Here is a 14601-nt window from a genome sequence, read left to right as displayed (position 1 = left end):
GACATGATGTAGGTGGTGTTGGTGATGGTACGAGGACGGACGCCTACATGACTGTGGGAATCAATAAGCATTGGATGCCTTGGAGGGCTTGAGTCCAAGGCCACCACGGGAGCTTGTTCTCACCAAATGACTTCCAGAGCTTTGGGCTCGATTGCTCAAGACGAAGAGTTGACTGGATAGTTCGCCCACAAATTTCGAGCACACCGGTGGAGAACTCCCAGGGTTATGCTGCCGCCGTAACGCACTCGGCTTTTGTCACCGCAAGGTGCTCGCGATGGAAACTCCACTTTCCAAAACTCGTAAACATGACTCTTCTCTTGCGCACTGTCCGAGTGTACACGCGTTTAGGGACAAGATGGCGTTATCATGACGTTTTCTCGGTGAAGAGCCTGCTCCCGACTACAAGTTCTTTAGTGTCCGATGCGGTGAAGCAACTCTTAAAAATTGCGGCCCACATTGGAGTGGATGAGAGGACGAGCTCAAGTTCCAAACCAATAGACGCCTCACACGTGACCTCCAATACGAAAGGGTGTTGTTGAGTGAGCAGATGCCAACACTGTCGTCGGCACCTTCCGCTCGAGCGCCAATACCACACATCTTCTCGTGCGTATGAGTCTGTCCGAGATTGAGATGGGTACTGTACTCGTGACCAAGTTCGTCTCCACGAAGCCCAAGATCACTGTAAGCAAGCCTTATGTCTTGGCCGTGACCTTAAGCTTACGCCACTTCGCCCTAAACTGTTCACTCGCGTATCAAAGCCACCTGCCGAAGCCTCTTTCGGGCAATGTCCCCCAGTCGCATGTGTTAGTTTCTGTGGCGGTGTTGGAATCTCGCTTTCGCAATGACTGTGCGCAGTCGCGGTCTGGGCGTTAGAGCTTGTTTTCGATTATTAACTCAGCGTAGACCGGATTGCTTATGCTACTCGGCCGATATATGTGTCGCTTTACGTCACCAAGCGGCTCGTGTGGGGATGTAGTGGTGTCGTGTGTGAGCTGTCGTGGGTGACAGTCGAAACACTATGACTAGTCAGATAACCTGTGTATGGTTGGTAAGCAAGATGTTGCGTAACGCCATTCAAACGAATTAACAAACTCGAGAGGTTGTAAGCTGTAGTGATAATGATGAGAAAGTCCAGATAGATTTTGTGCTTAGCATCCAAGCTGCAGAACAGCGTATGCGTCTTGGAAATCTAGGCATAGGAACTTGACAACCTATTCCCACGTCAACCAAGAAAAAAGCTAAACAGGCCTGCAGCCTACATCAACATGAAAGCATACAAAACAGATAACCTAGCGTCGATGTAGGCCCCGAACCTATTCAGCTTTTTTCCTGTATAAGGTGTTCGCATCATTTCGGCACAAGTTGGGTATTTCAAATTGACGTGAGTGGGGCCAAAAAAAAAGTCAAAAACATACAACAGCGGGTATTCCCCAGTATTCACCCACCTGAGTACTAATCTGCCGATATCTTGCTTAACTAGGGCTGAGCGGACGGGAAGCCGTGGTCTCAAGATTCTATGGTCGTATGTGGAAGAAATGGTTGGAAAATATCAATATATTCGCAGGTCGACTGCAGATTTGCGAGAGAATCTGCGTCAGCCCTGGGCCACTCGATCCACTATGCTAGCCACCACCCAGGAACTTCCTCGAAGAGTTGCGTGGCCGTTGGTTGGTGAAAGCTTCAAGCTTCACTGCGCACAAGATGACTTGCATCCTCTTTCCCTCGGCGTCGCCCTTAATAGGTTCGACACGGATGCGCCAGTGCGCACGTCTGACTGTCCATTGTTCGTCTTTGTCGTCGGGGAAGGATGGGCCTCCATCCTCAGCCCAGAACCATTTGCGATTGTGCGTTATGCTGCGAATGCCGTCGTGGTGGTATTCGTCGACTGCGAGCTCCGCTGGCGATCCGTCGACTTCCAGAGCGGTATCTCGATCGAGCCGTACACGCACGCGACGTTCGCTGACGCCTGAATTGGCCGGGCTGACAGGCTGGGCGGCAACTCCGGCACCGGATTGTAAGAACATCTGTCCTAACGGTTGTGTAGCGGGTAAACCCATCTTGGAAGCTATGACGGAGAAGAGGGAGGTCATTCGTGCGAGAGTGGAATCATGGAACGTTGCACGAAGTTCAATTCCATAGTCGCCAGATTCAGCCTCGAAAGTGTCGATATTGTTCTTTGGAAGATAGAGCGTTGTTGCCTCGGTTGACGCAACTTCAACGACGAGGATGTTGCTTTGCGCATGGTCGTCCGTATATGGCCGAGCGTACGACACATATCCCGCCTTCGAAACCGCACTGCTGCTTGCCGTTGATGGGGCGGGGCTTGCAACACTGTTGACGAGTAGAGGGTTTGGTGGGACGCTTGCTGACTGCGCACCAGATACGGTTTCTGAACCCGACTCGCTTCCTGAACCAGACTCGCTGGGGTCTTTGTCAGGAGTGAAGGAGATACCCGATTGTCGAATGTCTTCAAGACGGATTAGAATCTCAGACTCTTGACGTTTTAGGTTGTAGGATATGTCGCAGGGTATGAGCTTTTGCTCTAGGCCCTTGAGATGGAAGTATCGCGCATCCCTCAGTAGGCGAGAGCGATGCGCGTCGCTTCGGATCTCGATATTGTAGCCCTGCAGTAATTGTATCAGCTCGCGGAAGACCTCCCCGTCTCTGCTCGGCACCGAAGGAGGCTTGATGGACGGCGGTCGAAGCAAGGCATCGCGGTCCAGTCCCGGGAATGCCTCGTTTGGCGTCGAGAAGAAATGCGCAAAGCCTAGCGAGAAATAGTTCGGGCTGTCCCCGGGAGCAGAGAAGAGATCGCGTTGTATCTGGAAGGGTGTTCCCCCGATGCGCACGAAGATGTCGGTGCTAAACAGCTGTTTGGTGAGACGAGGCACTGCTGATGTTAGCATCTATTCCTTTCGTTATATATGGCTAAGCTTACGCGAGTAGAACTGCGCATCTGCATACAGCTTGACGAAATGTTCGCCATCTCTCGGTGTGATGTGGTAGCCCTGGAGGTGGAGTGCGATATCGCGAAACGTATCCGGGTCGCGGTCGATGTACAGCGTCCTTACGTCACCGGCACGACCGCCATTGTCATGCAATTGCTGGCCGAAGAAATGCGAAAAGTGTGAGGGTGCTCTAATAGTCTTAGTTGCTGTTCCGTTCTGATGTCTTCAGCGTATACTCACCATCTGACGAAATCGACGCTCCTGACAGTCTGAACAGCTCTGACCCAATCTGTATAGGAAACACCTTGCCGGCAGGAAGGATGTCGAGTGCGCCGGGCGACCCAGGCACTCTACGTGGTGTCGAGACATCGATGACCCTTCCCTGTGGCCCCGTACCTTTACTCTGCTCCTTCCGTCGCTCTGTATTTGTGTCCTCTCGTGACACTTGTCGGGGTGTGGCTTCGGAGGTGGCAGCGGTGCGCGTCATGGCTGGCGTTTGAGCGTCAACCGGGGCTATGACGGCTGGCGACGCGGCTGAGGCATCGGATGGTTGTCGCGACACGTTCTGGCGCTTCGGGGGGTTCTCCGCTGCGGCACTATCTTGCTGTGCGGCTGAAGGAGATTCTGTGTCTGCCTTCCTCTTCGTACCTGCTTGAACAGGCGGTCGTTGTTGCTGTTGTGCTGGAGCTGGTGGCAGCGGAGGCGACAGTTGGTTCTGGCTTTGCGCGACATTTGGCGCTGGAGTGACGCTCTGGCTCTGTGGGAATGCCTGGTACGCCGCTTCGCCTGCCGAGACAGGGAGCGGGATGTTGAAGTTGTTTATGGCATCTGCCTGGCTTTGGTATTCTTGGACAAGTTCTCCCTGCGGCTCGTACTGGTCCGTGAAGTCGGTGAAGTCGATTGCGTCCCAGCCTGTAGGCACAGAGGAGCCAAAGCCCAAACCTGCGAAGTGACCTGCCATCACTGGGTGCTGTGCCGCATTGTAGTCGTGATATCCCCCGGCGAAGTCATGGCTATGCGCCTGGCTTGCGGCCTCGGTCGTGTTTGCGTCGTGCTCGGCATGATAGGCACCGTAGAAGTGCTGCGGGTGCTGTTGCGGAGCTCCACCTGCTTGGTCATAGGTTTGAAATGCAAAATCGCGAGATGATGCGCCCGGGCGGTCGGACATTGGCTAGCTACACCGGAAATCCTTCGCATTAAGCGACGAAGAACCCCAATGCAGAAGCAAGTTGCGACTTGCACAGAAGGAGGAATGTTAGCCCTGCGTTGCTGATGAGAAGCTGACCAACAGCTCTGTCATGGGTAGCTTGCGGGTTCGTTACTCAATGCGGTTGGCTGCACCGGGAAGGATCCTGAGGAACTCGAGAGAAGAACGTGGGGAATAGCGAAACCTCGTAGCAACGTCGCTGAGCTACCGTAATGGCCCAGCCGGCCATATAAGGAGTCATTGGGAGCTACTGATGGTGCCCAGGTGAGGCTGAGGTTGCCCAGGGCTGACATACTGTGAGTGCAGGTGCAGGTGCAGGTGGAAGCTGGCAGTCGCGAAGCGACGCGGCATCACCGACAGCAAGCGGAGCTGACGTGAGAAGCCCTCTCTGGCACCAACATCGCCCCGTTGCGCCCACTGAGCGGTATGCAAACCTGGACCTCAGATACCTGAGACACATCCTGCATCCCGGCGGCTATTCCAACGACGTGTTAATTCCCAAATGCCTTGAAAACAAATGTTCCACGTATCAACGCACCGAATTCGCAGCCCATGCCATACCCAGCTATCGTTACGTCTGGGCGGATTCAAAGCGTACGTCTTCAACATCGCGACTTGTACTACACCTCTGGTTCTAGACCACAAAATGACAGTTGTAGATCTGACGTCTTCGAGTAATACAATGCCGCCCAAGTGCCGGCCTTATGGCACTGGTGAAGGCATTAGCACTTTGTGAGGTATATCTGACACCGTCATGACGTTGGGTCATGTAGTCCAATAGCTCTTAAGACCGTCGAATCCTCCTGCCCGCCTATCTTGCACTACTTCTTTTCCCTCAATTCTCCCTAAAAGTCGACAATGTAATACAGAGTACCTTGAGGAAGATGTCTCCGCGTGTTTGCAGTCCGAGATGCAACAATTCTGCCAACAACACTGGCTCCATACGACGTGCTTGACTTATCTTGACGTTTAAGCACACCCGCTCCTGGAAGGCCACAGAGTACTACGACGGCATCAAGGACATGTATCAACACTACAAGTCGGCTCCAGGACGTCGTGACGAGCGCGGCGAGCACATGAGAGGCCACATCCGTTGCATGACCAAGAGAGACGACGACGGTGACAATCATATGACTTGTTACTTCGGCGGCTGTGCCGTGAATCCGCGGATTGGCCGCTTCGCTCGAGACGGTCCGGACTTCATCGATGAGCAAGACAGGACAGTCCACTTGTGGTCGGCCCACGGGATCACTGGCTCCAAGGCTCCAGTCGCAGAAATGTGTCGGATCTGTGACCAATGGCTAGTCAACCCCGCCGAGGCCATCTCTCACGCAGTCACGCATCTAGACACGGTGCAAACCATGATCACGATGCACGGATACTGTGGAGTAAAGATGGGACGCGATCTGATACCAAGACCATGCCCCTTCTGTGCTCATAACGAGTCTCTTCCAGCCCACGAACGCATCGCGACATTCACCCGCGAGGGCCACCCAAAGCATATCCGCGGCCACCTCAAATCTGTTGGCGACTCGCTCGTCACCTGCCCATGCTTCCCGTTGACCTGTACGAAAGAGGAGGAAATGGACGATCTCCAACTTGAAGCTCATCTCCAGATCACCCATGGATGTCTGATACCAGTCCGCATTAAGCGTCGTTCAGACGACGCCACCCCAGGAACGGCCGGGTCGCAGCGGGTAACTAAGAAGGCCAGCAAGAGTACGCGATGAGCTGTAGAACAACTCAGTGGAAGCAGAGAAGGTGTCAACGGAGGGTCATATCTCGTGGACATCAATTGTTGTGGGATTCAAGGCCATGTTATCGATTCTACCACATGTAAAATGCATCCAATATCAGTCACATAGCTAGAGACATAATCTATATTCATCATTTGTTTGTTATGTCTCCCCGTTGCATTATTGGAAAGGTTGCTGTATCTCATCAACTTGCTTCCCTGGTCGTCCTGGCACTCATAGACATATGTCGCGTCTCCCGGAAATAGCTTTTTGTCTTTTTTGTCTTCGCAATCAACGTTGTTGACGTTTTAATATTCTAGTAGATAGGTTAGCTCTAACTAGGCTTATTCAGGTACTGTCTCCAGTCTTGCATGATGGCAGAGAGTTCTCAGCAAATCGTAAGTATGTAACCTAACATTAATGTAGCTCTAGAGTGTCTGATTTTTCTCTTAAACAAGGCGCTGCTTTTTGTTTGTACGGCTATAATGTTGTGATGGCGCAACTTCTCCTGGTCCTCAATCTTCTCGGACACAAAGTCCTCGATGCTAAGAGTGACATCAGCACTATCAAATGCCCGGTTTTCAATGCCGTTCGATCACACTTGGAATGCAGTGCTTGGACATTATGAGTTGGGTCTATTGTGCAGTATGTTTCCTACTCGATCGTACTGTTACATAAAATCGCCGTCTAAGCGAAGCAAGATCTAACTTGAATGACTGCAAATAAACGCAAAACACGTAGAAGAAATGTGATATCGAACAAACCCATGCCAGCCATTATGCAAGAAAAGACAGACTTTTTGTGTGACAAGTCCACCTCGAGACCCGCTGTCATGGCTGTCTTGGTATCATCTCCTCCGTCACTCTCTCCGCATCGCACAAGACGAAAACTTAGTTAGTCTTAGCGATTTCTACTCCGCCTGTAGCACCTAGTGCCTTCTTGATATCACCTTCCCGGAGTTAGCTTTGGGCGCGACAGAAGGCGTTGAGAAGAAAACTTACCGTAGATGGCGAACTGACCAGCGGTCAGGGTACCGACCATGAAAAGACGGGCACCGATACCACCGAAAGATCCGCGGAGACCGAGCTCCTTGGCGATCTTAATCAAACGGGAGGTGGTTCCCTCTCCGGGAAGACCCTTGGTCTTGTTAATCCTGGAGAGCATGGTGTCGGCGGGCTGGGAGATGATGGCGGCGGCGAAACCGGCAATGATACCAGAGCCCAAGTTGTAGACGGTCTGCATGCCGTTGGAGGTTTGGCTCTTGTCGACGACGGAGTAGACGGCCTCGTTGACCTTCTCGAAGACGGCGAACTTGGCCATGGTGTAGGGGACCCTGATGGATGGTTAGCCAAAAATCAACTCCCAATCAGAGGAATTGTACATACTGCTTGAACAGGATGGGTCCGAAACCAGAGTAGAAGGCACCGACACCCTCGGTCTTCAGGATCTTGGAGAAACCACCAACGAGACCGTTGGCGAAGGTTGGGTCACCGACGAGACGGATACGGGTAGCCTCGAGAGGGCAGAGGGCGACATCGGCGAAGAACTCAGCGACAGCGGCAGAGGCGAGGTAGACGGCAGTGCGGTTGTTGGCGGCAGTCTCGTAGCCGACAAGGTTGATGGACTGCTGCTTGAAGAACTCGTAACCTCCGAACTTGAAGGCACCCTGGAGGAAGTAACCGGCAGCGGTAGGACCGAAACCGGTCCAGACAGCGCCCATACCCTCATTGGCGATGGTCTTGCGGAAGCCACCGATCAGACCGGTGTTGTAGGTGGCGGGGTCAAGTTGTATCCTGGTCTTGACGCTGTTGCACATGTCAGCTTGGCATTCTGTCGTCATTTTCGATACCTGTCAACTGTCGCAAAGCGTGTGCGATGCAGCCATTGGCATCGTCCCGAGCCATTGGGGGGCGACACAACGTACACATCGACGGGTGTGAGGGCTCCGTGGGTGACGGAGCAGCAGACGGCACCGGCGAAAGCGAATCGCGAGTACAGGGCCAGGCCAGTGGGCGCGGTAGGGTCGGCGGCCGCAAGCTTAGCCTTTGCGGCATCGACCTTGCTGGAGCCGGTGGCGGTGGGGGGAGGAGAGGTGGCCATTTCGCTGGTATGGAACGTAGAAGCGAAGGAAGTGGAGTGGAGAGGTTTGGTGGTGGTGAAGATGGACAGGCGGAGATTAGAAAGCCGCGATAGTTGATGAGAAGTTTTGTGCTTGGCGCTGGACCCGTTCTTTCCCGACTGCAATCCGGATATCCGCCCTGCAGCACACCCTCCATTCACATCACCGCGCCTTAGTGCGTGCCACCGGTATCAATTAATCCCGCACCCGAATTCCGATGCGCAGGTTGGTGCTATAGCAGTACCAAGATTGCGCATTATTCTACATCGCTCAAGCCAGGCACCGCTGGCGTTCAGCCTTACGAGACGCAAAATTTGACATACATGAAGCGACGTACTGAGATCGATCGGAATCAGAAACCTCAACAACCGGAATTAAGATCGTTATCTCCGCCAGCATCGCCAACTTCCTTTCGTCCTGTTACGCCTCCTCTTGGATCTCGTCGCTGGTATTTGGATGTTCCTCGCGATCGATCAGGCGTGTCAGTTCAGCCAGATCGTCGCGTTTCGCTGTTACAGCTTCCAGCAATTCACGCATGGGTTGCCCTATCAGCCCAAGCTGCTCGAGCATCTGCTTCGCAGCTCGACGTGTGTCCGTCACGCCCTTTAGTGTCTCCTCAGTGACCGTCGCCGTAACGGGGTCGTTGAGGCGCGCCGTCATTACCTTTTTCCTCTCATCCTTATCGAGACCCTTCAGATCAGCACCAGCGAGCTTCACCATTCGGAACAAAACCGTGTCATGAACTGTTTTCATGTCTTGCGCATTGTTTACAGTCACTTCCAGCTTGGTCTCCAGATGCGGAAAGTGCTCTGCGAACTCATGGTTGAGATTGTCATAGTCGTCTGCTCGGGTGCACTTGTCCAATATCTCATCCAGCGACGGAGTGTAGACACCTGGATGAGCTTCTCTAGAGGCTCGTGGCTGTGCTGATCGAAGTACAGCCAGATCCAGCAGCTCGTCGATTCCGGCTTTTCTCAACTCGTTCCGCGCGCACTGGATCTTGGCCATCAGTCCTTGTCGCGCTCTTTCTGCCAGCTTCCTGTTATAGGCTCTCCATTTGGTCTCGCATCGTTTGACTTCCTCCTTGTTATCATCTTCCTCTGCATTCTTTTTGTTCCTTTGATACGCACGTCTCTTCTTCTCACGGTCGAATCGGTGCTCCAGCTGCTCCTGTCGGCTCAACACCTTGAGAGCAAGGTATATGCCATCGTCCTTATTGGCAAGCTCAAACTCCTTCTGTCTGATATGCGCTAACATAATGATAAGCATATCAAATGGATCCTGGTTCTTGAAATCGTTGGTTTCCGGTTGGTATGCGTGGATGGCTTTCAGTAATTGACGATGAGAAGGTTCCAGGATACCATTCTGTCCAGTTTCATTGTCCTGGTTGCTATTTCTGTTGTCACTGACAATCGCCAAAATCTTTCCAGCAACTTTCACTCTTTCCTTTAGAGCAGCGATAAGGGCCTGGCGCTCGGTCAAGTCGTTGTTACGCTTTTCGGCAAGGCGCTTATTCCAAGTGAGTAGTACGTCTAACATGTGTTCTTCTGACTCCTCGGTTCCCAATAGTAGTGGCTCTGAACGTAACGGAGCAAGTAAGTCGTCGAATACCCGGTCACTTGATTCGTCTGCGTTCCTGATTCGCTCCAGGACTGAGGTATCCATGCCTGGCTCATCAGCCCTTAACGCCGCTGCCACATCCCGGTACTGCTTTTCGTCCGCCAATTCTTCATTGATGGCAAGATGCGGTAGGCTTGAAGCGTATTCTTCCTGACATAGGTCGTCGAGTCGGGTTATGATGTCCTCGAGATCGACGTCCGACGCCTCGTATTCATCATCATGTCGAGTCGAAGAGGGCACTGTGCTGCCCCTTTCGAAAGTAAAGCGCTCATCAAAATCTTCCTGTTCGCAGTCATCGGCGTTGTTCGGATTGGCCTGACGCAACCGTTCGCGCATCCGCGCTAGGGCTTCTGACCCACGTAAACTCCTCGCACTGATTTGTGGTACATCAGTACCATACATTAAAGCATCGTAAGCTGACTGACGTTCTAACACTTTATTGGGGATAATACTGGTGCAGGTTCTGCTCGCACAAGACCATGGTTGTGGACTACATATGGATACTCTAGTCGTCACTGCCTTCACAATCAATGCTACGCCAATAGCGTGGGATGCGGAATTCATACCCGCGCGGTGATGTCTACGCATCGAAACAATCACAGCACGAGTTCTTCCTGCTCATTCTACCTTTGCTAGTCACACGGCTGAGGTGCGTCGAATGGGCCAATCCACGCCAGTGTGATTTTCGACACAACCATGGATCGCGCATATCTACACTGGATCGCATGTCACGTCCACGGTTCACCATATTCATCAGAGTATATAAACAGAGGCCGCCGTGACTATTCCAAAATTCCACATTCAACTCTTCACAAAACTCTTTCACACACAAGTCTTTCACAAAAGTCACAAGGCCCTTCAAAAGCACTCTTCACACAACGCTTTTCATCCACCACCACCCGAAACCAGTCAAGGTTCCAGTCATGTTGCTCTCACAGCTCGTCAACGCGCACTTGAGTACCATCAAGCCAAAAGCTCAAGAGCCAAAACACGTCGAAGACTACGAGCTCGACATTATGCCATCTGAGCAGCATTCCTCGCCGTCTCCGTTCCCGTCAGCCCATCCTTCAAGGGCTTCTTCGCAGACATCATCGCGGACATCATCACGAACTTCTTCACGGACATCGTCACGAACTTCATCGCGGACATCGTCTTCAAAATCTTCACTGTATTCGGTATCAACATATTCAACTATGTCGACTACGTCCCTCGACACCACGTCCTCTGACGCGCCAACATCAAATTCGCCAATTTCAGGCTTCTCTTCACGCGCAAACAGCCCAGAGATCGACATGACAGAATGGGAAGATATCGACCTCACAGACCGCGCCACCTTGGGACGTGCTTCACACTCCAAGCTGTTGTTGAGGGTGATTCAGTACCTGCGATCGCGTACTACGCCGCGCATGCCTGCGACCCCGGTATTGCGACCCACGCATGAGGAGAAGGCTATGTCGGAGGTTCCGGCTTGGCATTTGGAGTGATAGGATTGGTTGGCTTGTACTTCGACCTTGGCTCAAGCGGCTTGCCAGCTTCCAGGCGGATGCATAGACACGGAGTTGTTTGGCAATCGGAATCTTGGAGTTACTGCTGTTTGAACTTTCTGGTAAACTAGTGAACCCCACGAACGGATCGAAATCCTCCATAAAGTAATCGGAAATGAGAAAAGAAAAGGAAAAACCCCTTCCACTGTGATTGAATGTCAGAACACCTCCTCCCGTGATCTAAACTCTCGTCCTTCTTCCCATCCGTCTCCCCCACTCTACCGCCACAACCCACTAACCGTCTCCACCCCCCTCTCAACCACAGCCTTAACCCTCGCCCTCAACGCATTATTCGCACACTCGACCTCCAAATCCTCCAACCAAACCTTGGCCACAAACCTATCAAACTTGATCTCCACGCCGGGAACCGGGATCCCCAAATTATGCAGCCTCTTCAACTCCGTCTTATCCTCCGCCGACAATTGGTCGTCGGGTGCAATGGGAGGGGGGAACGCGGTGATGTTGGAAGGGGAAGGCTCCGTGGAGTCGGGGGTGGAGGTAGAGGAGGTGTCCATGGTGTCTGGGTTAGTGTCTGGGTTGGCAGCGGCGGGAGTGCCGTTTGTAGTGGCGGTTGTGGTGCTGTTGCGGGGGAGGGTGATGGGGCGGACGGCTTCTTCGCCGAATTGGGCTTCGAGGAAGAGGAAGAGGCGGGCTAGGCGTGTGGAGGGGTCGGTTGTGCGGTGTGGGTGCGGGTTCTTGAAGCGGTGGGTTAGTTTTGAGGTGGTGATGTTGTCGTCGTCGTCTTCTGGTTTGGGAGCGTGGCTGTGGGAGTGCTGTTTTGAGGATTCTAAGAAAGACCAGGGTTAGTATACGAGGTAAGATGGGGAGGGAGGGGGACTTACGTCGGACAGCTGCTGGTGAGGACTCGACTGTGAAGAGGACGGCGAGGACGGCGTCGGCGATGCCGTCGTTGATTACGTTGCCTTCCCATTCTACTTCTACTCTTCCTCCGTTCTTGATCAGGACGTTTACGCAGTCCATTACTGTGAACTTTGTTTCTGTGCGGCTGACTTCTTCGTCTGCTTCTTCCTTGTGACTTGTGCCGTTGCCATTCATCTTGCCATCAACGGCAGCATCTGTGAGACTGCTCTCTTTGATAGCGCCAAAGGTGCCTTCAAGAGCCCATCGTATGAGATCGATACCGGCGGCTGACAGAGTAAGGTGCTGACGGCACATAATGGTGGTTGTGGTCAGACCGGCATATTCCTTGAGATCCTCGGGCGCCATGAGAGAGATCTTGAAGTCGTTCTGGATCAGAACTCCACTAATCATATCCACCTTCTCCCCTTCTTGGTCTTCAGTAGCCTCACCTTCACCATTGGAAGACAGAGAGCGTGGTAAAGGTGGAGCAATAGAGGCCAACTTTCCAACTACTTTGGCGATCTTGTCGGTCTTGAAAGGAATGCGAAGTTCCTCGCAGTTGGCGGGCGAGTAGATCTTCGTGGGAACGGCTTTCTGGGCATTGAAGGAAAGTAGTTTAGACTTCAGGCGTGTCATATTACCCTTTTCGCCGTGAACAAGAATCTGAGATTCAATTAGTACGTGGTCTTCACCGTGAGCGTGGAATGAGCTAGACTTACAACGACAGGAGCGGCGACTTCTTGCACAAACTCCATGTTCTCTTTTCCATCAACGTGCGCCGCGAAACTGTACTCCTGGACTGTGCACCGTCGGGGAATCATGGCCTGCTCATTCTCCCTCTGACCCGGCCGACGTGCTGCGTTACTAGCACGGGACATGATGGCTGGGATCTGGTCCGGCTCGTGAACAATCTGTTTCGCCATGGTGCCCTCGACGGAGTAACCGGTGATGATGACACCATTCCTTGGGTCGGGCGCCCATCGCTCAAGCAGCTCGCGCGATGTGCCGGACTGCATCATACCCGGCGAGGCAAGCATGACACATCCACCTAGATCGTCGAAACGCTCCAGACTCTTGAGTGAACGGACAAACTTGAAATCCCAAGCTCCACGACGGCCAGTATCTCCTGCAGCTTCGGCTTCGGCCATGCGCTCGGCGAAGAGACGTTTGATGTTGTCGTTCATGGCCGAGACGTACGTTTGGTAGACCTGCATACACTTACGAGCTAAGCTTGAGTTGTAGTATATGGGTATCTTCTGAACTTCTGGATGCTTGCTCCAATATTCGTCGAGAATGAGAAGAAGTTCCTGGGCTCTACCCAGGGCGAAGACTGGAAGTAGAGCACGACCTCCGCGGTTGAGAACGTCGGTAATAGCCTTCATGAGCTGTGCTTCTCGCTCTACTCGTGGTGTATGCATTGAGATACCGAATGTTGACTCAGTGATGAGGACATCGATCTTTACGCCCGGAGGTACCGATGCTGATACCAGATGTCGATCGTCTTCTCGCGAATAGTCGCCGGTGAAGAGTATCTTTAGGCCTGCAATCTCCATGAGAAACATGGCCGCTCCCAGTACGTGACCAGCTGGGTATGGTGTTATCCGTACACCGGATACGGTGTGGGTGGTGTAAAAGTCGATTGACTCAATCATAGGATAGGTGTTGAGATGGTCCGCCTCGGTGTACATTTGGATCTTGGTCTCGGAATTGCTCGACATGTTACCGACACGGACAGAGTCTTGGATGAGCCATTTGTAAATGGCCTTGGTCGGATGTGTCATGAATACGCGGCCCTTGAAGTTGGTCTTCGCAAGCACATAGGGTAGAGAGGCAGCATGATCGACGTGGAAACTAGCCTGATGTCAGCATGCTGGAGGACGACTGGAGGACTCAGGGTGAGCCTGGAAGAAGCGCCCAAAGTTGTAGATACATTGGTGGGAACCAGGGAGGGGCACATCATCGAAGTCGAGCGGGAGGAAGCAAATTATATTCCATTCATAGTGATATACAAGTCGCTGTATTGCGAGTGCCCTTTGCGCGCTCATGGTCCGACTCCAGTGATGCGCCGAACCCCAACTACCATGGCAAGCAAGACGCGCGTATACATACTGTGAAATTAGTAGCACGTCTACGGTGCTAAGATCGAAGTCATCGTAAAATGGCATGGCGGACAAGCCTTCGTGTGCGGGATGCATACCGGCATCAAGCTGTCCCTCGTTAGTACAGTTGCCGTAGAGTATGCGAGTCCTGAATGCGCACCATGACGGTCTTGCCCTTGTACTGGATGATGTGACACGAGCGGCCGACCTCGTTACCGCCTCCTAAGCAGAGGAACATGAGCTCGTCGGAGGGATCTATTGGGTCTTCATCCTCGGGCGCCATAGCCGTCGCCTTTCTCTTCGACGCCATAGTTGTGTGGGTTGGGATGTGGATGTTTTACTAGGCGGTATACGGGCGACGGAGGTGAGGCTACGGGGTTGGTGGATGCCCAGGTGGTAGCCGAAGAAGAACGCGTAAGATATCTATAAACCGCGCCTGGACCTAGCTCATTAATCGTGAATTAGTG

The 14601-nt window shown here is 52.8% G+C and overlaps 4 protein-coding genes across 4 annotated transcripts; all 4 read right to left on the bottom strand.

The window, feature by feature from the left end:
• Positions 1-1622: 1622 nt before the first annotated feature.
• On the bottom strand, positions 1623-3909 carry J4E88_010847 (uncharacterized protein; the record flags this gene model as incomplete). Its single annotated transcript, XM_049404437.1, has 3 exons — positions 1623-2890; positions 2939-3136; positions 3189-3909. The coding sequence occupies 3 exons, from the start codon at positions 3907-3909 to the stop codon at positions 1623-1625; spliced, it is 2187 nt and encodes a 728-aa protein (XP_049249798.1).
• Positions 3910-6781: 2872 nt separating this feature from the next.
• On the bottom strand, positions 6782-7991 carry J4E88_010846 (uncharacterized protein; the record flags this gene model as incomplete). Its single annotated transcript, XM_049404436.1, has 4 exons — positions 6782-6840; positions 6893-7224; positions 7277-7696; positions 7816-7991. 4 exons carry the CDS (start codon positions 7989-7991, stop codon positions 6782-6784), a joined length of 987 nt encoding a protein of 328 aa, XP_049249797.1.
• Positions 7992-8430: 439 nt separating this feature from the next.
• On the bottom strand, positions 8431-10111 carry J4E88_010845 (uncharacterized protein; the record flags this gene model as incomplete). Its single annotated transcript, XM_049404435.1, has 2 exons — positions 8431-10003; positions 10104-10111. The coding sequence occupies 2 exons, from the start codon at positions 10109-10111 to the stop codon at positions 8431-8433; spliced, it is 1581 nt and encodes a 526-aa protein (XP_049249796.1).
• A 1281-nt stretch (positions 10112-11392) lies between these two features.
• Positions 11393-14444, bottom strand: YSH1 (endoribonuclease ysh1; the record flags this gene model as incomplete). Its single annotated transcript, XM_049404434.1, has 5 exons — positions 11393-11961; positions 12017-12698; positions 12755-13886; positions 14145-14242; positions 14295-14444. The coding sequence occupies 5 exons, from the start codon at positions 14442-14444 to the stop codon at positions 11393-11395; spliced, it is 2631 nt and encodes an 876-aa protein (XP_049249795.1).
• Between the last annotated feature and the right edge of the window lie 157 nt (positions 14445-14601).

This window comes from Alternaria novae-zelandiae (assembly GCF_023758075.1).
Source record: "Alternaria novae-zelandiae strain BMP 2774 chromosome Unknown scaffold_42, whole genome shotgun sequence".
Lineage (NCBI taxonomy): Eukaryota > Fungi > Ascomycota > Dothideomycetes > Pleosporales > Pleosporaceae > Alternaria > Alternaria novae-zelandiae.
Note: the sequence above shows the minus strand (reverse complement) of the source record. Positions and strands in the feature narration are given on the sequence as shown.